This window comes from Pieris rapae, chromosome 24 (genome assembly GCF_905147795.1).
Source record: "Pieris rapae chromosome 24, ilPieRapa1.1, whole genome shotgun sequence".
Classification (NCBI taxonomy): Eukaryota; Metazoa; Arthropoda; class Insecta; order Lepidoptera; family Pieridae; genus Pieris; species Pieris rapae.
In genome coordinates, this window is record NC_059532.1 from 4,258,221 (window position 1) to 4,281,134 (window position 22,914).

General features: G+C 33.6%; 1 protein-coding gene and 1 long non-coding RNA gene across 5 annotated transcripts; one reads left to right on the plus strand and one right to left on the minus strand.

The window, feature by feature from the left end:
- Window positions 1–343: 343 nt before the first annotated feature.
- Window positions 344–17,372, minus strand: LOC110996062 (glycerophosphodiester phosphodiesterase 1). 4 transcript variants are annotated; one of them, XM_022263580.2, is made up of 16 exons: window positions 17,232–17,372; window positions 16,444–16,654; window positions 15,941–16,111; window positions 14,558–14,650; window positions 14,333–14,428; window positions 12,192–12,282; window positions 11,533–11,683; window positions 8,526–8,740; window positions 7,716–7,894; window positions 6,825–6,930; window positions 5,822–5,914; window positions 4,850–4,950; window positions 3,606–3,734; window positions 2,144–2,279; window positions 1,378–1,465; window positions 344–688 (listed from the first exon to the last, which is right to left on the minus strand). In XM_022263580.2, exons 7-16 carry the CDS (start codon window positions 11,681–11,683, stop codon window positions 684–686), a joined length of 1,203 nt encoding a protein of 400 aa, XP_022119272.2. In that variant the 5' UTR covers window positions 12,192–12,282; window positions 14,333–14,428; window positions 14,558–14,650; window positions 15,941–16,111; window positions 16,444–16,654; window positions 17,232–17,372; the 3' UTR covers window positions 344–683. The 4 variants fall into 4 exon arrangements, with proteins under 4 accessions (XP_022119272.2, XP_045489660.1, XP_022119264.2 ...); XM_045633704.1 differs by having other exon boundaries at window positions 344–1,465; window positions 17,232–17,371; XM_022263572.2 differs by lacking the exons at window positions 12,192–12,282; window positions 14,333–14,428; window positions 14,558–14,650; ... (1 more) ...; window positions 16,444–16,654; window positions 17,232–17,372 and having other exon boundaries at window positions 344–1,465; window positions 11,533–11,742.
- A 1,387-nt stretch (window positions 17,373–18,759) lies between these two features.
- LOC123690380 lies at window positions 18,760–21,551 on the plus strand. Its single transcript, XR_006751051.1, has 3 exons — window positions 18,760–18,939; window positions 20,614–20,723; window positions 21,376–21,551. It is a non-coding gene; the product is annotated as an uncharacterized LOC123690380 (long non-coding RNA).
- Window positions 21,552–22,914: the final 1,363 nt, after the last annotated feature.

A 22,914-nucleotide genomic window follows, 5' to 3' on the forward strand; every position in this document is an offset into this window, starting at 1 on the left:
TGCTGTGGAAATAAAGTTTTTAAGTTATACTTCTTTTGGCGTGATGGAGAAAAATGATGAGAGTGAATTTTTACATAGCGCGCGCACACCGACACCTACAGCATGAAGTTAGTTCTAGGTGGTATGAAAATTGATAACTATGTTCAAGTTGTATATTCCAGTACTTTTATATTTAAAACACGTGTTTCGTAACAGTACAATTAAACAGTGTGAATAAATAAATATTATTTTGGTGTTTTAAATCAATTTCATATACGACGGTGATAGTATTTACTAATAATTTATTTATTTAAATAAAATATTTTTGATTAATTTTAATATTTATCGTTAATCACTACTTTAGATATTTTTTCCATACGCCAAAGAAGTATAACTTCTAACGCATGTACCTACATAAGTACACACTCCTTTTTATAATAATATGTATTAGAATTAATACATAGTTATAATAAATACTTGAGTAGGGTCACCCAAATCTCAAATAGTTTTTGTCTCACGCCCCACATTGTTCTAGCTTTTGTTCACAGACAATGTCAACTGTCAAAAATTCATATCGTTGTCATTGACAATTCTATCGACTACAAGTGTCAAATCATTACAAAAATCTATGGTAACTACATGTCTAAAACTAAAAAAATAAAAAAATCTAACCCCACAATTCAGTTTCTTCAAATTTTCATTCTTTACTCTGGAGAAACAAAATATATTTGGTAAATAATACTATTTAAATATAGCTTTGGGTACATCGTAAATAACTAAGTTACTTAACGCTTACGAGAAACGCTTATTGATGGAAACTGGTAAAGTTTAAATTGTTATTTATGTTAAAAAATCAGTAATAGTAATAATAAAATTGTCAATTTAAAAGTATCAGATACCACGTGTAATGCGTCATTTGTAAAGTGTCACTAGTCAGTGACAATTGACACTTGACACATACGATCTAGACGCTGACTCAACGAATCAGGGGATTAGTCAAGATGCCTTAACAGTAGTGTATGTAGAAAGTCAAAAACTTTTGTATATAAATGACAGTTCGTGTCGACAAATTTTTATCAAAAATTAGTTATTCTACATACAGTTCTGTTGGTATCGTAAGTAAGACACTTGGTTGCTTATTTACTCGTCCCCTGTAAATGACTTGTCAAAAATACATTTAAAAAAAATTACTTAAAGTATCAAAAATCGACCAAATTTAGGTACCCGTTTATTATTAAAGAATTTAAACTTCACCAGTAAACTCTTTACAGCATAAACAGGAGAGGAGACGAAAGAGCACTCAAAAGGGTACTTTAAGAGATATAAACAGTCTTCGAAGCACATCTGAAACTAGAAGTTACGTAATAATAATTATAATATTATTATATTAATTCTGACCGGAAGATAATTTTTTCTCCAGCTCCATGGAACGAATTGGACGCTCCGGATCCGAATACTCATCTTGGTGCATAACTTTCTTTTCAATCTGTAAAATCAAATGGTCAACTGTCAACTGTCATCTGTCACTGAAAGTCAGTGTTGCTATAGCAAAAAATATATTAAGCGAGAAAATAATTCTTGATGACACATGAACATAAAAAACTGTGAGCCGTTTTTACGCCTTACATTATTTTGTAATATGCAGAAAAGAACAGATTGTGATAGGAACTACGTCATAATGATAAAATAAAATATTACTATTTTTTCCAGATAACGATGACAATTTATTGAATAAACATTGATTTTCTTTAAATACGAAAATTTACGAATTTATTTCAAATACATACTAAATTCGTTTAATCAGTGACTTTTTTTTCTGTCATAGTTATTCGATTGCCTCTGACGGTATTACTGTGACAATTGGTCGTTGATAACTGAAGCATGTTACGAAAGTATTGGACATAACATTATCAAAATATATAATAAATACAGCATATACTGCATATAGACTGTACATATATATCATCATATGCGACATGCGTCGCCACACCAGAAAAATTAAATTTAAAAAAAAAATTAAATATTTGTCAACAATATACCGAAATGTGTTCAATAGTGCGTTACTCATAACACAAAAACTTAACAACTTTTAATTGAGTTTCCGAGAAATTTGTGACCATACACACACAAGTACAAACTGATAACCAGCAAAACAGCAAATTACCTCTGGCTCCCCCATCAGGGTGTTGGCTAAATAGGGCGCCCTTAGAACAGCCCGCCAGTACAACTTCTCGACTGGCCTATTGACGCACCACCCTGCCACGCGAATGCCCAGACCGCGCCAGTACTCCACTTCACGGCTAAAAAACCTCTTCAAAATTCACTAATAATCATTTTATTTGGATTGAAAATACCAAGCGATTTAGATCAGATCAGGACAAATATTTATTTATTTTATTTATTTATATATATACTAGCGGATCCGACAGACGTTGTCCTGTCTACACGTCTTTAATTTCAAAATTTCAATTTTTAATAAGCCATTTTGATGAAAATTATTATTCAAATGTTATGACAATATCTAACGATCCAGCACATGGTCACACACGATATAACACAATGATAACAAAACTTTTTTTAAATCTCGGGACAGACTAAAATTAAAATTAGAATATTATTTAAAATTTGACACTGCGATGGTAGCGCCGTCTGTCGGATCCAATGTAAAACATTCCAAAATCAACAACAACTAATAAATTGAAAATTAATTAAAAAAACATTGTCCAGCGGACAAAATTGTGAATCTAAACCATTCCCAGATCCTCTTGAACACACACAAAAAATTTCGTCTAAATCGGTCCAGTCGTTTAGGAGGAGTTCAGTCACATACACACGCACACAAGAAATATATATATTAAGATGTACATATATATATACATTTAAATGCTTCTTATTTAACATTTACTGTCAGTTCTCAAATCAAGGGCGTTGAACAGAAGAGAAGAACAAGCCATAAACTCTCCACTACTCTTTTTATTCACCAAGTTTTTTTTATTGTATACAACGTTTGTAAGGAGATGCAAACATCACACCATGTATTACATGACATCTTAAGTAATTAATAATCTTAATAAATATAAATCTCCTGTCACGATGTTTGTCCGCGATTAACTCCTAAACTACTTAACCGATTTTAAATTAAATTGGCACACCGTGAGCATTCTGGTCCAACTTAAGAGATAGGAAACCTTAGATCTTTAATTACAGTCGCAAATCATTTGTCTAATTAATTGACAGTCACAATTATCTGTTAACTCCAAAAGATACAACAAATGTCAGGTACAGTTGTATATTTGTTTATTATTTGATAAAATTCTAACATTATATATTATGATAATTCACATAAGCTTCTTCTCCTTTCCCTTGAATAGCTTACTACTATGTAATATAACAAAAACCTTAGTGTATATATATATTATGCTGGTGCTTTAGTAGTTTTATCGGACTTCTCACTCCTGGGGTCGTAGATTCGATCTCCGGCAGCAAAAAAGACTCTGTCATGCCCATTTAACATTCGCTCGAACGGAAAACATCGGGAGAAAACCGGAGAGCTTATATAAATAATTCAAAAATAAATTAAATATAAAATAATGATTTTATATACATATATTCTAAATATCACTCACGGACTGACGATATCCTTGTGAAGAAGAACTGCGCTAACTGAACACCAACGTGCTGTCCATCGCCACAGTGCCGAGTGAATCACGTCCAACAAGCGAACGAATACTTGCATTGCCAACCGACCAGCGAATCTAGAAAAGCATCCAACTTCAAGACCTCACCTTCTTTTAGAATCTATATTACCATCTTAAAGTAGAGGTTAAAGCTTAAAGAGAGAAGAGCAGAAGTTTTTTTTTAAGTGAAACTTCTTTAGAATCGTTGTGATTTCAAACCGGATGCAACGAAAAAGCGACAGTAAAAAGAGACAGAAACATTAATTCATATGATTTAACGTGGGAGAAAATGAGATAGCAGGCATTATACAGCCTCTCTTTACTGCCGCTTTTTCATTTGATCGAATTTCAAACTTTCGATGTTTTAGTTTTTCCCAAATTAAAAATTTATATTAAACTTATAAATTAAAATGTATAATTAAAATATACTGTTTTTAAAGAACACACACATTTAGATAGTGGAAAATCATTAATTTATATTTATTTTTGAAGGTTTCACTTCTACCATGTGTGAATTGCACAAATGTTTTTTTTATATAGAACAGGGGGCAAACGGGCAAGAGACTCACCTGATGTTAAGTGATACCGCCGCCCATGGACACTCAATGCCAGAGGGTTCGCGAGTGCGCTGCCGGCCTTTTAAGAATTGGTACGCTCTTTTCTTGAAGGACCTTTCGAAAATAACACAGGGAATGCGGGTACCCGCACTCTAATTCACATGGTTCATATATAACAGGCGGCATAGGGGCTGGAGGCTCATCTGATGTTACGTTATACCCACCCACACATTGCCATGTGGAACGCGGGTGCGTTGCTGGCGTGGCTGAATTCGTACTCTCTTTTCTTCTTATTTGAAAGAAACGACCACCACGAAAAAGAATTATAATTTACTTTAAGATATAGCCTATGATCATCAAATAATCATCAAAGTGAGTAAGGTTTGTTTAAAAGGCCGAAAACGCAATCGCAAGCACTCTGGTATTAAGAGTGTCCATGGGCGGTGGTATTGTTTAACATAAGAAGAAATTCTTCTATAATGTAACTACTAAACGAATACATCAACCTATAGCGTGTATTTATTCTCGATCTTCCTTTCTAACTCTCTCTTTCAATCGCTCTCTCTCTTTTCTCCAAAAACGCTGCACACATTCGTGACGTTTCATCGTTAAAAATCCCTCAAAAAACTGACTTACCGAGGATTTGTGGGTCCGTTCTCGGCATCATAGTTCAAAGCACTGAAGCAGTATGGACGATAGCTAATGGCTCCAACAATATTGGGATCTTTTTTTCGTATCTAAAATTAAATCGCCTTTTTTATTACCACACATGCGTGGAAGTTCAAAAACGTAAAAAAATCAAGGTCCCAGAAATATTTTTTTTATGGGATGGATTTAATATGGAATTACCTCAAGAAAAATGTTTTGGTGGAAGGATTTTGGTTCCGGTTAAAAATTGATAGATAAACATTGATATTGAAGATAAATTTGGAAATTATGCAACATACTGCCAATAACAGAAAAAATAAAAAAAATGTTTTCTAATCTTTATGTATAAATGTTTTAACTTTTTTCGAGATGACAAAAAACGATGTCGACAGATCGTTGCGGTATTTTCGCGGCAAATAAACGTCTACACAATCAGATAATAGATTTTTTTTAATAAGGTGGAAATGCACTAATTCAGGCCCGCATCAAGAATATCGAATTTGACGCGGGGACTGTGGGGTTGGGTCTACACTCAAAACCCTCTGCTATTCAGAGGGGTAGCGAGACCCCACCCACTAAAAAACACCTCAGTCCATCACACGCCCTTAAGATAGGCCCTCGGGGTTCGCTAGGCATTCTACCCAAGGATCAGATAATAGATAGCCTAACACTAACCAACATAACTGTAAATTTAAAAAAAACTACTTTTATATGCATTTGCCGCGCTCATAAACAAGATCGCTATGTTTACATTAATACAAACCACAGAGGTTCTAATGTAACATACTGTGTTCATATTTTGTAAAGAAAAAAATAAAAAAAAAAGTTTAATAACAAAGCTATGTTACATCCTAATAGTAGAATTATTCATTATTTAGATTATTTGTTACAAACATATATACTTTATCTATAATATTAGTATCTTAGTAGCTAAAGACTATATTTATTAAAAAAACTCACCTGATATAGTATGAAAGGGTTGAATGTGGTCACCACCGCGTATTCATGCAATATTGGATTGGACGAGAACACACGAACAATACCATTTATTACCTGTAAACAATATTTAAGTAAGAGAAGCGCCAATTACGTCACACAATTTTTGGAGATTCAAACCCCCCCCCCCCCCTTTCGTTCCCACCCAGTGACTTATCAAACCTAAAACTTGCCATTTATGTGGGGTAAAGTATCGGAAAGTCGAAAATAATATTAAAAATTACTCATAATTCAATACCGGCCTCGAATCGTAACGTTTTACTAGTGGAAGCCCCCCCGCCCCAATTCATATATATATATTGTATATATTCATATTCAATTCATACGATCCATCCATCCGGACCATATTTTGTGCGTTCCCGGCCTTTTAAGAATAAGAACGCTCCTTAATTAAAACCCTAAGTCCGTTCAGGAATACTTCATTAGGTTATACTTCATTATTCCACGTTTTGGGTGGAAATTTAATTTTTTGCAAATTGAATGATGTGAATTAAAAATATTGTCTATTGAATGTTAATATATGTCAATTGTCATTCAAGCAGTAACTGTTCAACATAAAAGGCCTTTAATCATTACAAATCGAAAATATTTTTTTGAAAACTTCTTGTATTTGCAATTATCTCATATTATCCGCCTGTCACACGGCCTGACATTCATTTTTTATTTTTTTTTTATCATCAATAGTTTTCTATTGAAAAATATTTTATAGGTAGTTTTTTACACCTTGGGTAATATTATTGTAGTTTAAATAGGGATCCTTATTTTATTTTTGCAATTAATATACCCTTTATTTCTATTTTCCTATATTCAAATTATAAAATAATTTTTAATTCGGTCTGGTACTTTTAGGGCCAATTGATAACAACTTACAAACATACAAATCTTTCCTCTTTATAATATTAGTATATAAGTATAGATTTTATTTTTGTTAAATAACCCTTGTTATAAATACTAAATGAAGCCTCACCTGCTTGTCTTCACCCTTGACGTCAATTATCATCCTGACTTTATTGGCTAAGAGATAATCTATGGCATCATCTAGCAAACAAAGAGTGACATCTTTGTAGTGTTGCCTGAAAAGAAAACATTATTCTACTTGTAAGTACACAAATCTGAAATTTTTTAAACTACAGACTATCTTAGCGTTCTGTCACATTGAATGTTTTATTTTTAACTTTAACTGTCATCTACATTCTTAAATCTACATAAAAAAATAATAAACATCAGTCCGTCAGAGGAATTTGGCTACTAACACATTTTAATATAGTATTGTCTTTTATTATAACTTTTACACATTTAAATAAAACTATAGCTAAAAGCTACGTTTTATTGTAAACTTAAAATTATTTAAACATAATTTTAAATTTATCTGACGTTTAAATAATTTTAAGTTTACAATAATACACAGCTTCATTAGATTAGATAGATTGAATTTTTAAATATAAAAATGTAAAGAAAACACTTTTTAACAGCTTTAACACCCCATACCTTGGATGTATACCTTTTATTACTTTTATTATAAGAATTATGTGATTTATAAGCAAATAAGCTTCAGAGATATGCAATACTATTAAATAAGCAATATTCCTGATCACTGTCTTAAGCATTTAACGAGGTTCCATTAAAATTCTCTTTTGCATTCATAGTAATTGATAGAGGTGACAATAAAAACATCAAACTATATATAAATGTTTACCTCCACTGTGCATAAGTATCAGTGCACAGCTTAGAATTGAATTCCCAACCTCAGGCTTGCATCTCACACAAAAGCCACTAGGCCAATACTGGATTTTCAGATTCAACATGTTAATTGATATAGATATGACTAGTTTTTTATTAACTAAAATGTAAAGGTTACCTATTAGGATGTGTTGCACCAACATTGATATTCTTAATGCTATCCCAGTCCATGATCCTTACATCGGCAATGTCAGTTCCAGTGAGCCGTTCCAGACCCTGATCATGAAGGAGCACCAGCTGACCATCACGAGATGATCTCACATCCATCTCTACAAAATTGCACTCCATAGCAACACACTGAAACCCAAAATAGACAATTTTAACAAAATTTTAAGTTAAATAAACTGTATAAACTGTGCCTGGGTCAGGGGAATACTAATTAATAATATTTTTTTATGAAATACATTCATAACTGTTTACAAGACAATGATTAGAACAATATACTTGTTATACTGTACAAAACCAAAGGTCCCAGCTGAAGTATTATGTTCTCAATAGGCTGTTACGACTATGGGTTATATTAATGGACTAATCAGTCCCTGCAATGTTGTTATGACAGATGTTTAATATCATTAGCTTTATATATACACATTTACATTTAATTAATATGTGAAATTATTCTAACTTTTATATAAATATATGATCTAGTATCCTTGATTGTTACTATAAGAGTCGAGGTTGATATTAGCAATTAATTAAAAATAATATTTCACTAAATATTTAATGTATAATAATAATTGTATGTTTAAGTTTGTTTACTACTATAATATGGCCTTCATACTTTTTGAAGATATAGTAAATAATAACACATGTTTACTGAAATGAAATACTATTATTTTTTATAGTGTTTAAAAAAGTATAATATATAATTAATGTAGGAAAAATAAACTCACTGTTTTTATCATATTAACGGAATATTGTTACTTACGTATTTAAAAGCCTGCATTGTATTCTCTGGAGCGTCCAATCCAGCTCCTCTATGAGCAATGCATTTAACAACTCGGTCAGGATGTTTCTCACTCTCCTTCGACCCAGCTTCGGGCCCAAATATACTACTAACATTATTTGATTCTGGCTTTGGTAATTTTGTATAAAAATACGCCGCAACACCTAATATTCCAACATCCAAACCAAACGGCAAAACTGAATGTAAATATATAAAAAATGTTAATAAGAATGTTATTGCGTAATATATGCTGTTATAAAAAATAGTTAACGTCGTTAAAATCATATTTTCGTTCGATAGTTCAGTTATTTATTATAAATTAATTTCGTAAGTAATACTACTTTCGTAACATTATCGAAAATCGAAATTAATTAAATCGAATCAAAGGCGGGGTCTATTGACATAAGAAGTTACAGTTGTCAATTGTCAAATATATTGTCAGTTTTCTGAAAATGTGAACGAAATGATATTACAAAGTCTACATACAGATTTTATTGCACACTTTTGACTACTTTATTTCTTGTATTACCTTAAAATATTATTATTTTATATAAGAAGCACTCACCTCGTACTATCATGGTGAAATGTCTTAATTTCTAAAATGTGCCTTCGAAAATTAATTGCTTAAGTTTTTAAAAACTACATATTTTGACTAAGTTGTGTAATATATTTAGCTAACAAACAATGTGCAGTATTTATTTCCTGTCTTATATGTGCTAATGTTTAAAAGCTATAGTCTTCTGATGACGTTTATCGATAATGTACGATATTGTGTATCGAATGATAAAAAGAATGGTTTCAACAACTGTCAAAACACTGGCACCGACGAAGAGAGCCGTGGTTCCTCCGAGGGATGCTAAAAGGAAATTTGAGCAAAATTTAACAATACAATCTTGACTCGTATTTTTTTTTTTGAACTGTGGAAAAATCATCAAATTGGGAATGAATACAAATGCCTCTTTTGGATTTTAGCCTTTTGAAATATCATTTTTGACGTACGAGACTTACCTTTTAGAGAGAGCCAGTAATTCGCATTCACATAATATTACGTTAAACCGAGTTTCAATTTCTTTAATTCGTGCATTATGAAGGTATTAAAATTAAAAAGATTTTATATACGTCACATATGATGTTAGTCTTAGGGCCTGTTTCACAATGTATGGATAAAGTGCCAAATAGCTATGCAACACATAAATTATTATGTGTTGATAATAATTTGTGTTAATTTATATAATGATAAAAGTTCCAAATAAGTTACTTCGAATTTCATGACGTATAGCGCTATCTGACAGTCGTGAAACGCAAAAATACTATTTATCATACCAATAAGTAACAAATAGCTTATTTGGAACTTATCCGGACATTGTGAAACAGGCCCTAATTTAACAAAAAATAGTTAAACAGAACTGCGGCATTTTTGCGCACTAGCGTCGGGCAGTATTACTATTTGCATCATACATACGCATACGCATAATTTCAATAATTCACATAAGTTATATATGAATATGTATAACATATTTTGTCTGAATAATAGAATACATTTTAAAAACTAAAATTGAACATGAACCATAATATGGAAAACCATAGACCACAACTGTGCCATTTTTCAACGTCATAGACACAAATAACTCGACATATACTTCTTAATTATTTGAGTTTAAAAGGTGTCAATTCATCGACTATTCACTGTACCGTCCAACGGTAGGTACGAATTAATAGAGAATAGTATCGGCTTCCACATAACACAGACTAGCAGTTTTAAGCTTTTTACGATAATAAGGCGTGTGCACAACATTCAAAGCGTGAAAAACGCACCAAACAGATCATCCAGGCTAAAGATGACATCTCTGTGAAGACGAAACTTTGGCGGCATCAGCGTAAACTTTACAACAGCATCCGGCTCTTCATCCGTCTCGTTCATGTTTGATTAGAAAAAATCTTATTAATCCAAAGTAAGATTTAAAGTCGAGATCTAGCGCGAAGTACTAGTGTCTGTCGTATGTCAAATCCATGTTTGACATATGTAAATCATATTTGAGTGACTCTGTGTATATATTTGACATACGGGCATTAGACGTAGCGCCAAGCATCGTTTCTGAATCTTACTTTAAGTTTTGAAGAAAGGATTGATAGTGAAAATAAATATACGTACTTATATATAAATATACGTACGTATATATATTTAATAAAAAACATATAATGTGCAATTCACACATGGTAGAAGTGAAACCTTCAAAAACAAAGTTTTTATAATTAATCAAATATAAATTAATCATTTTCCACTATCTAAATGTGTGTGTTCTTTAAAAACAGTATATTTTAATGATACATTTTAATTTATAAGTTTAATATAAATCTTTAATTTGGCAAAAACTAAAACAGCGAAAGTTTGAAATTCGATCAAATGAAAAAGCGGCAGTAAAGAGAGGCTGTATAATGCCTCCTCTCTCATTTTCTCCCACGTTAAATCTTATGAATTGATGTTTCTGTCTCTCTTTACCGCTGCATCCGGTTTGAAATCACGACGATTCTATAGAAGTTTATCTATCTCATTTTCTCCCACGTTAAATCATATGAATTAATGTTTCTGTCTCTTTTTACTGTCGCTTTTCCGTTGCATCCGGTTTGAAATCACAACGATTCTAAAGAAGTTTCACTTCAATAAATTTAAAGGATTAAAAAATACGTACAGAAATGTAGACACGTACCACGAACATCTAGAAAACTCAGACGCGTTATCCTAACTATGATCTACACATAGACAACTCTTAACGCCTAACATCAAGAAATGATTTCCGCCTCTTAGTCACGCTTGCTCATTTTCCAATGGCACTACAACCTTTTAGTTCTAGGACTCAGATTTCTATATCTGTTCCGTGATCAGAATGAAAATATTGTAATAAATCAAAAACCTGTCCAGTCTGCCCAAGGTCCTGGTCTGCATTTTGATAGATGGATGTAATTCTGGCTCATTATTATGGTGACTTACCGAACAAGGATCTTCTTTGTATGAGAGTAGTAATTGAGCTCGGCACACTGAGGTATACAGGTGCACTTGGCGAGGTTCTTTGGGAGATTGACAAGAATCTCCACGTTTCGCCCGATGCACGCCATGCCGTCCGAATCGCAGACGTCGCCATCTTTTATATATTATCAACGCATTTGAATTTCAAAACATTATCACTTTTCTATTTTGAATTCACGTTTTGACAGCTACGTTACAAAATTGTCAGTGTTGACAGGTGTAAAAAATAAAAGTTGATTGTCTAGCGTGCCATAGAGTTTTGTCAATAGTGAAATAAAAAAATATAAAAAATGTTTATTTATTCTTATTTTCTCTTTACTATAAAGTTAACACAGAAAGATTTGTTTGCATTTTTAGGCATTTTCTTTTGCGAACTAGCGAACTGTCGAATCGACAACTGGCGGGGTTCTTCCCTGAGAGATAAGACCTCCAACAATTCAAAATTCGAGCGTACTCCTCCCTTAAACCCCGGCAACGCACCCACTAAAAATGGGTGTCTATGCGCTGCGATGACTGCCTTTTTGGGCTACTCGCAGGCTCGTTTGCCCCCCTATTATATAAAAAAAGATAATCTTACCTAGTTTTAGTACTAGTAATTTAAATATAAAAAAAAATATTCTCACCCCCTTTAGTATGAAAATATGGTCGACAGCCACAGAACATTATCGCCATCTTAGTTCTGCAGTGCATTTGACACAGGCCAAAACTATAAGCCTGTTAAATACCACAGTTTATAAAGTATAGACTATAGAGTATGGAAATCGTTCGCGCCGTTTGGTATATGCATTAACATTATCTATACAGCATTAATAGGCGATTATCGAAAAATTAAAAAAAAAACATTACAAAAGGTCAGCATGCTCATCTGATGTTAAGTGACACCGCCTTACCGGGTTTTGCCTTCTAAGAACTCATATGCTCTTTTTTTGAAGTACCCCAAGTCGAATTGGTTCGGAAAGGTAGCTGGTTCAACATAGAAGTTCTTGTGCAAATTTTACTATGCATTACTTCATAGTTAAATCATTTATTTCAATAAGGCCTATGAAAGAGCATTTTTGAAAATCTAAATTACAAGTTATTTTTTTTAATTACTCTAGTTGCCCCAAACGTTAGATTCATATATAGAATAGGCACCTCCATAATTACTCTTTTAAATAGTTTTTACAATATTTTGTATACATTAATCTGATATGTGAAGAATTGGAATGAAAAAAACGATTTTTATAAAGTAAGGAAGCATGGTGTTATAAAAACAATGCAGCAGATATCATTATGTAGTTATGTCAGTAAAGTAGTTAAATCAGAGAGTTAATTGTATCTCTTGACAGTTAAATATTGCAACTATAGATTTTACATTTCTTTTTCTTTTTGAAGTGAAACTTCTTTACGCACGCTTGACTTGGGGAGTAAGCTGACGTAAGCGTTACGAAAAGTGTGATCGGGCAAGGCGAACGGAAGTTGTGTGGGGGATATAAGCAAGAGACAGCAGTGCGCGCGCACATTTTCTTTATCTCTTCATCTCATAGCCAAATTTTATAACTACAAATGAATAATAACCGTAATGAGCCAACTACAAGACATGGAACAACAATCGATGCAGTTTTTTCTAGATATCTATCTAATTTTAATAAGGAAATACATGTATCTTATTTCTTTACCATAAGCCTATTGTGTCGGTTTTACAATCAACCACAGCAATTACTGATGTATCTAATAATGAATAATAAAAAAGATCTATGCAAAAATATAATTTTACCAATAAAAACATGAAATAAATTTAAATATTTGTAGAAAATTAATATATATGTATATTGTACACACACCAGTGGCGAAGAGTCCATACAAGCCGATTCCCACCGGGTTACCTTTCAAAAATCAGTTCCATATTCATACAAAAGTATTTACATTCTATTTCATTAACAAAGTATTATTAATTAAATGCCTGCGCGATTTACAATAGCAATAGTAATTCTTAGCAATACCCTAAGTATCACATTTCATTTTATAGTCGTAAATTAATCAGCGCGTCAATTTTTCGTACCTAAATTACATTAAAGGTAACTCGACGAATTACAGCTTATCTCGGCCAACGTTTTACTATGAGGCGAAAAGAGACAGAGCGTGTCAAACCATCTCTTTCTAATGCTCGCTAACTGTACGTAAAATTTAAAGAAAGATAAGGCTGATCGCGACCGGCTTGCAGTTCTCTCCTCTCCTCTATTAGAAAGAGACAAAGAAATTATTGTTATTGAACCACGGCACGGGAGAATGAAAACACGACAAAATTAAAAAGAATTAGCGTTATAATGAAATCCTTCGCAAGTCATATTCTTTTTATTTTGGCATATTTTCGCGTTCCATTTCGTTTGGTTGAAAATAGATTATTTTTAGTATGTGACATATGTTCCTATACCACTGGTGCGTGATAATTTCGTTTGTTATATTTTAATATTTGTGTTATTTAAACTGTGACTGATTCTGTAAGGTAATTTAATCGCAGATTTGGTTAAATACTGTGGATTTTGTTTATTATTATGGCTTTAATTCATATAGAGTGCTGTTCAACATTTTTTTGGACCGGCTTCCCTTTGCCAAAATTTCACCCTTCGCCACTGACACACACACATATACAGATGGAGCGAAAGAAGTTTCACTTCAGTCTTGTGGTCATAACACTCGTTTTTTTTTAAAGATCTGTTATTTTTTTTAACAGAGAGGGTTATTTAGTGTAGGCACATTACATGTTAAAAAAAGTTTTATTTACCTTAATAGAATCAGCAAGCCACTCATCCGGATACTTGCATCGCCTTTGTTCAGGCCGCAAACTCTTTATTCTATCGGCAGCTACAATCTCCACCATCTGATGTGATAAAAACCATATAACTCTAAAAAACTAGACTTTGCAAATAACGGATTAAAAATATCTGACCTTTTAGTCTCCTTAATAAATATATATATGATGTGGTGTACACATAAATAAAATAAATACCTTGAAATCCGTGTTTAGTTCATCCCCTGGATATATTTCCCCTGTCGGGTTGGATATAGCTGTCGCGATGTCGTATGGCGAATGGATAAAGTACTGAAAAACATACATATGTAAATGATGATGTGAAGCGCATCACATCTGCGCCTTCTACCACATAGCGATGCTGACAGCTCTGTCAAGAGCGTACCGAATAAGAAGAAGAAGAGTAATGTTTTTTTATTATAATTTTCATATATTTTATACATGAGTATATTGATCACACATTCAATCATAAGTAACTAAGTATATATTAGGTACTTAATAACAACGTCTGTAACGACTATCGGTTTTTACAACCAAATATGAATAGACGGTGTCGTTATAATATATTTTGACTGTATATATATTGTAATATACTTATAATGAGGGTTTTATATGATTGTATTTAAGTATTTAAATTTTATTGGGGGGGATAAAGTGCAGTAAATCGACTTACGTAATACTATTTTGTTTCTGCAACGAAGTTAAGAAAACAATTTTCGTGGGAGAGCACCAATTTTTAGTAATATTAATTAAGTCAATTGTTAAAAGTATGTTTAAGTATGACCAATTCTAGAAAGGAAATAATACTATTATAAAATACGTAGCTGAATCAGCTTCGGCCAGACAATATCCATGCGACAATAATATAAATCGCATAAATAGCAAAAGCATGGAAGAACTTTTGGACGCTTAGAGAAGTCATGAAAACAAAACGAGTTAAAAATGTGCGACGGTGAAGGCAGATATTCTTTGCGATACCAAGGCCGTCTTAAAGAAGAAACAGTCTTCAGAAGTCAGTCCAGATAGCCATTAAAGACGTTTCGCTTTCTGAATGCTGTAGACATTTTCGACATCTTTTTATGTTCACAGAGTGCGTTAACAGTATCGTGCATTATGCATATTGTGCATATTATGTATTAGGACCTGGATGACCGAGCTTAGCTCGTGATTTTTTTTTATAAATCGTGTTTTTTGGAAATTTTATTTAAGTACGAATTACATACTAATAAAATGATGAAATATGAATATAATTGTCGAATAAAGATAATTATATTCATATTTAAGTTTTTATTTGACTGACATCTTTAAACGAGCAATTCTATGTTTAAGTTGATAAAACACAAATAAAAATGACATTTTCTAGAAATTATTCCTAGCTAAATCGATTTATCGCCTCCGAAAACCCACGTATATTAAATTTCATGAAAATCGTTGGAGGCGATTCCGAGATTTCAATTATATATATATATATATGCAAGATTTGCTCATTTAAAGATATAAGATAAGATATTACATTTTTGACATAATCGTATTGGTTTATTACTGTAAGGATAGTGTATTATTTTTTGTGAATAATATTACCCTGACACCCTGGGTCGAAGCATCGATCCGAACGAAGCAGAATTCGCTATGATAATGACACATCATCAGCTTTTGGCGTCTCCTCACATCGGAGGTCTGTTGGAACTGCGCGTACTCTGAATTGAATGTCATGCAGAGACCCTCTTCAGTCATAACTGGAATCCATTGTACCTTTAAATTATATTTACTGAGATAAGAGAACCATAAAGAGCTTCTCTCGAAGAAATTATGCAACAGCATCGAGTGTCCATGGGCGGCGGTATCACTTAACATCAGGTGAGACTTCTGCCCGTTTGCCCCCAGTTCTATAAAAAAAAAAATGGGATCTCCAGATTTCTGGCCGATGAGAGCATCAATGGCCGGGTTGCAAATTTTTCTACCATAACAATGCAAAGTTATTCTTGATTAAGGGTTATATTTGTTTCCAAAATATTAACTAAAAAATGTTTAGGCGCACGAGGCCTATGGTTAGGTTAGGTTAGGTTAGTTTCTCCGTTTCAAACCTCAACGTGATGAGATAAAGTGACATTGAGGGCGAAATCTGGATGAACGTCAATCGCCAATTGCAGAAGATCGATTCCCATCAAGCTGGCATCGTTCTGGTACTTCCAGAAGTTCTGCAAGTTCTCGCGGAATGATATATCGGTTATCAGTTCCATAAACTCCTGGTAATATTGGAATTTTTCTGGGTTATCTTCTGTTACGTTCCAGAATCTGAAGAATGAAAAAGTTTAAGCTTTTCATATTTTTATTTTATTTTTTTAATATTGTTTCTAGAGTTATTTAGAATTTGTTTCATACAATTCATAAATTGAAGAGCAATCATCGCAGCCTATGCATCCATTTTAGTGGGCACTGCCGGCCTTTGAGATTTTTGAAGTTATACTTCTTTTGGCGCGATTGAGAAAAATGATGAGAGAATTTTTACGGTTACGCACACCAACACCTAAATTCGAAATCGTAAAGGTCCAGGTGGTTTGGAAATCGATAACTATGTTCAAGTTGTATATTCTAGTATTTTTACTTTAGAAGAGTGCACAATTTGATGAGACTCTTTTGTCTATTGTGTATTTTCTGCATTAACAAATGTAAAAATAACAGATTTGTTTCTCTAAATCTAGACTGACTCGCTATGATGTTAAATTCAGGGGCAGTTTTTGTCGTTTATTAGTATACAAAAGTACAAGAATAAAAACAAGTATTTTGACAATTCGCATTCTCATTTGACAACTAGACAGTTTTGATGCCATGTCATGTATGACAGCTTTGACGACGCTATAAATCAAGTTACCGTTGTATTACTGCCTTCATTTTCTCCTGGTCCCTTCGCTCCAAGAAGCAAGCCGTCACAGCTGGAAATGTAAAAGACCAGCTTCGGTAATCCCGCTGCAGTGAGACCACAACTGGTTCCGAATTGTACCTCGCTAGTTGGCTGATAGCGCAATAGATCGCGCCAGTGAAGGCCATACAAATTAATATGAACCAAAGTAATCTGAAATAATTACCATCTGACCATCTGATTTAGGCTTTACGTTGTGCGTTATACTCTTGAACGGGTGCTACATATGCGGTGATGTTAGTTATTTCGACTATGTATTCGTGTATTGTTCCCACGAGAATGTAAGTGCGTGCTCCTATTTTTGGTTGCAGCTTACAAAAATTTTGTTAAAAAAACCTTCGTAATTAAAAAGAGTGGCGGAGAGTAGATTTACAGTCCTTCTCTTCCGTTCTACGCCCGTGATTTGAGAACTGGCAGTTAATGGAAAAAAATCTTTTGCTTTAATGGCAATAGTTATAACTTTATGCCAGCTTCAAGTAAACGGTAGGGAATCTAAACGCGAGAAAAAAAATAAAGAAACACGTCAAAAGGAAACAAAGGGATAAGCTAGTTAAAAAAATATATTATTTATATATATATAAATAAAGCAAACTGTAAATTTTAATATGTATATTTAATTTTTAATTCATAAGTGTACGTAACCAATAGGAATAAATGATTTTGACTTTGTAAGAATCCCGTATGTCAAAAACGTGTCGGATTTTGACATACGAGACAAACTGTGCATCATTATGTTATGAACCTAAAGGGATTCTGGTCAGTTCAACCACTGACTGGCCAGAAGTTATTTATATGCTCAGCTGGAAATATTTTGTAGTAATGCGTTTCAGGGTGTGACAAAGCAGTGATTTGATTCATATATATATGGCTTTCGTGTATTATTTTATAGGACGAAAACGGGCATGCCATGGTCTCGCCCATGGACACAATGCCAAAAGGCTCGTGAGTGCGTTGCTGGGGTTTGAAGAATAGTAATCTTTTGTTAGCTAGGGTAGCTGGTTCGACATAGTCGTTGTGCACGGCAAAAACTACCTTTAAACCGCTCTGTTGTGGAATGACAGGTGTCGAGGTGGTACGTGTTTTGTATCGATATCTGATGATGATACCGTTGCAGGTAAATTTGAAAAACTCCTGTAAATCCTTCTATGATAAACCTTTACATTTAGATCAGAAGCTTTCAAATCAACTCGGTTTTTCAGGCCTGCCAGCATGTGGAACCATTGAAGCTATTCCGAACTGATTCGACTTAGTATCCTTCATGAAAAGTGCGTACCGATTCTTAAAAGGCAGGCAACGCACTCGTGAGCCCTCTGGCATTGAGGGTGTCCATGGTCGGCGGTATCACATAACATCAGGCGAGCCTGTTCTATAAAAACCAGGAAAAAATAGACTGTGAAAGCCGCGTTTGAAAAAAAATAATTTACCTACATCATTATTTATAAACTACGTTTAAATGTGACAGTTCACTTCAAGTTTGTTAATGATTTCTTCTTTATAAAGTTACCTTTCTATAATATTAAAATTCTTTGTTACAGTATGCTTTAATCCGTGTAATGTTGTTTCCTCGCAAAATTTTGTGTATAAAGAGCTGGTGAACAAGATGGATTCCTTGATAAGTGCCACCATTGATTTCATAACAGCTCGCCAAGTGAACATAGTGGTAGGTGCCATTCGATATCTGTAAATGTATAATACTTCAAAAAAAGAGTAAGGCTTAACATGAAAAGCAGTTATTTAATAGAACAACGTGCAAACGGGAAGGAGAATATCTGATGTTAAATGATAGTGAGAGACAATAGATGATTGCGAAATGCTATTAAGAATTGGTACGCTCTTTTCTTGAAGGACCCTAAGTAGAATTGATTCGGAAATACTACTGACGTAGTCCAGATAGAGGTGGTATACACAAAAACAACCTTGGTATACGCTCAGTTTTAGAACGACGGACGTCGAGGCTATATGGGTGGAATTTCGTATTCTGCCTTGAAGTCCGTTGACGAAACTGAAGACACTGCCGGTATTAAAATAAAATAAAAAATATTACTCCAAAGTCTTCTAAATATTCTCCATGGTGAATATCAATTCGGACGAACTGTTGGATTGTTTCTAGTGATAAAGTTTATAAAAATAAAACTTACATTCAACCCATTTAGACTTTATTGAAGCTATTGATAAAGTAAGGCATAAAGTTCGGAACACGAATTATCTTTCACATCCGTGGAAGCGCTCTTTCTAAAATGTATATATGGTGTGTATAAAAGAGTACCGAGAGTTTTTTACGCCGGCTTTTTCTCTCGGCCTACACCCTCTGTCTTCTTTGCCGATGAGTAGGGATGCCTACAGGTTCGAATTGATTGACGTGGAATAAGTGACGGAATGAATGGACGGAAAAAAATATTTACGACATCACATTACAAACCTCAAAAATAACAGTACTTTTCCACTATTTAATGGATGTTATTATACATATTATAAACCTTTCTCTTGAATCACTCTATCTATTTAAAAAAACTGTATGAAAATCCGTTCCGTAGTTTCAAAGATTTAAGCATACAGAGGGACATAGGGACAGAGAAAGCGACTTTGTTTTATAATATATAGTGATTTATCTGCGCTTTTAAGAATGTGCGTGAATACGTTTGTATGTTTGTAATTGTTGACTACTAAACTACTACTAATGACTAGAAAACATGGAAATGAAGTTCTAGATTACGAGTCCAGGTCAATGCATCAAAATTGGTATATTACTTTTCGATAGGCATTTTTGGATATTATGTTTAATAAACAAGTATTTATTTGAATCACTTTTATACTTATCTATAAGGTTAGAGGCTTATATATATAAAGAATAAGTCCTAATATTTACAACGTCCTATATAATACATTTAAACATTTGATTGAGATCAATTACACATTTAACTGAAAGATGTTATCACTTAATTGTTAAATGTCGTGTATAATTACGAGCACGCAAAGGCAATGAGTATTACTTAATAACCGAAAATTAGTGTACAGAAAAAAAACTGCATTTTTGTGATTATTGTTAATAGCCAGGTAGGTGATGAGGTGACTAAATTGTTGTGAATGCTTGCTGAATTATAAATAATTTTATTCAGCAGCACAAGGTTACATACAATAAAGACAACAAAAATACTGCAATGTGCTATTGAAAAGGCATACACTCAGCATCTATCAAATTTCACCTAAAATCTTTCAAAATGAGATTAGATTAATTTCGATTTAGATTATTCATAAACTTAATTTTGTATTAGTGTGTTGGAACTAAATCTTATTTCTTTGTAATATTTGTTAATCTATTTTTATCTTGCTTCAGGTGGCTGTAGTGCTGACTTTTCTCTATCTCGTGTACCAATACAAAGATGTGCTGGTTACGATGATAGACCAGCCAGTTTGCAAGAACTCATTACACAGGTCTCGCTCGAGGTATAATTTTTTACTGCTCCATAGCTTAATGACTTGCTTTTTTTTTGGGGTTTCTTCATAGGGTTTAGTTACTGGGAAGCAGGTAGGAGTTCGATCGACTGTCACGGTCTGATCTCAGATTGCTTTCAATCTCAGATTGTGGATTAACTATTGGGTTCGGCCGTGAGGTTCATTCAAGACTCACCCGCGCGTCTTCTGGCAATGAACAATGGGCGGTATCCTGTAACATCAGATGAGCCTTCTATTACATAAAAAAAATGTGAGCCGTCACAGCACGCCTGGCAGATGTGAAACATCGACATTATTTTGTAAATGTAATATGCAGAAAAGAACAGATTGTGATAGAAACTAAATATGTCATAATGATAAAATAAAATATTACGATTTTTTTCCAGATGACGATGACTATTTGTTGAATAAACATTATTTTCATTAAATATTTTTAATGTAAAATTTACTACTGCATTTAGACTGTATATCATATAGCGTGGCGACGCGTCGCCACGGCATGCGTCGCCACGCCAGAAATCGGTTTTACGTGCGGCTATAGATGTTTCACATCAAAAAATCTATTTATTAAAAGAATAAAAATAGAAGTATGTCACTCGGAGATATTTATTTTACGCGCTTAAACCGTTGGGTGAAACTTCAGGTCTCGTTCCTGCTGCAAACGTTATCCATGTGACAAGAACTGTTATCGCGGACTCCATCCAGGTCGTCTGTGCCAGTACTGCACCCACTGTAACATCGATAATAGGGATTAAATTGTTCTGAGGAGTCATTTTTTTTATTTATTAAATTTGATCTATCTATTTTAAAACTAACGGAACCGACACACATTGTTCTTGCCTTAACTATTAATTTATTTATTTATTCCACAATTATATATTAATCACACACAGCACACACATGCACACATACACACACACGCACACATACACACACAAACACGCATTCATAGATTAAGTTAATTTAGATTTAGTTAAAGTTTGTTTAGATAAGGGAAGTAGCGAGTCAAACCCAACACAAGTGTCTCTTGACTACTACTTGACTCTTATTATTATTATTCCACTATATTATTTTACCTTAACAGTTACTACTAATTCGATAGAACGCCAAAATAATACCCACACCCATTATCGTACATAAAAAACATTAAAAAATTATATGCCTATCTGTTTTACAATGTCCGGATAAGTTCCAAATAAGCTATTTATTACTTATTGGTAGGATAAACAGTATTTTTTTTGTGTTTCACGACTGTCAGATAGCGCTATTCGTTATGAAACGCGAAGTATCTTATTTGGAATTTTTATCTTTCGATAATTTATGTGTTGCATAGCTATTTGCTACTTTATCCATACATTGTGAATCAGGCCCTAAATCTTATAACTTACAATATAGCAACTCTTGAGAACTCAGCCAGTGTACAAACATAGGTCTACTTCAAAAGAAATTTAACGTTATGGTAAGTTGGCAGAATGTTGTAAATGCGTATGGGCCGGTCTGTGAAAGATGCTTGCTGTATCATGCATCCTCAGAAACCAACAATGGACGGGAAGAGGCGGACGCAACCGCCGCATCGCATGTCGGGAAGCGGATAAGGCTCTGCTGTTACCGCATCCAGCATAAGGCGATTGTTGGTAGCACCTTGGGGTTTTAGTGGGTATGCACAATGGCGAGTCCCACATAACCTTTCTCTACCAAGCAGTCGCGCCGCGGAAGGGTATGCGCAATGCATTTCCCCATGTAAGAGCGTACCAATTCTTAAAAGGTCGGCAACGCACTCGCGAGCCCTCTGGCATTGAGTGTCCATGGGCGGCGGTATCACTTAACATCAGGTGAGCCTCCTGCCCGTTTGCCCCCGGTTCTATAAAAAAAAGTAAAAAAAAAAGACTGTTGTAAAACATAATATTTTCATCGTTGTTTGTAATCAAGTTATATGAGTTCACTGGGCCCTTAAGAGTAGCAGATGAGCGAGCCGTAGGTACGTTTCAAAGACTTTTAATTCAAGTGTTGGTGCATAGCGCCTGAAAATATTTAATAGCAACTGCGCAGCAGATGTCATATCAACGACAAGCAGAACAAGGCGTTTATTAATATTCAATATAACTTGGTTATTCTGATTACCCCTCTGTTAAAGGAAACATCATCTTTAATTTATAATCAATTGTTCTTAGAAAATAAGGTA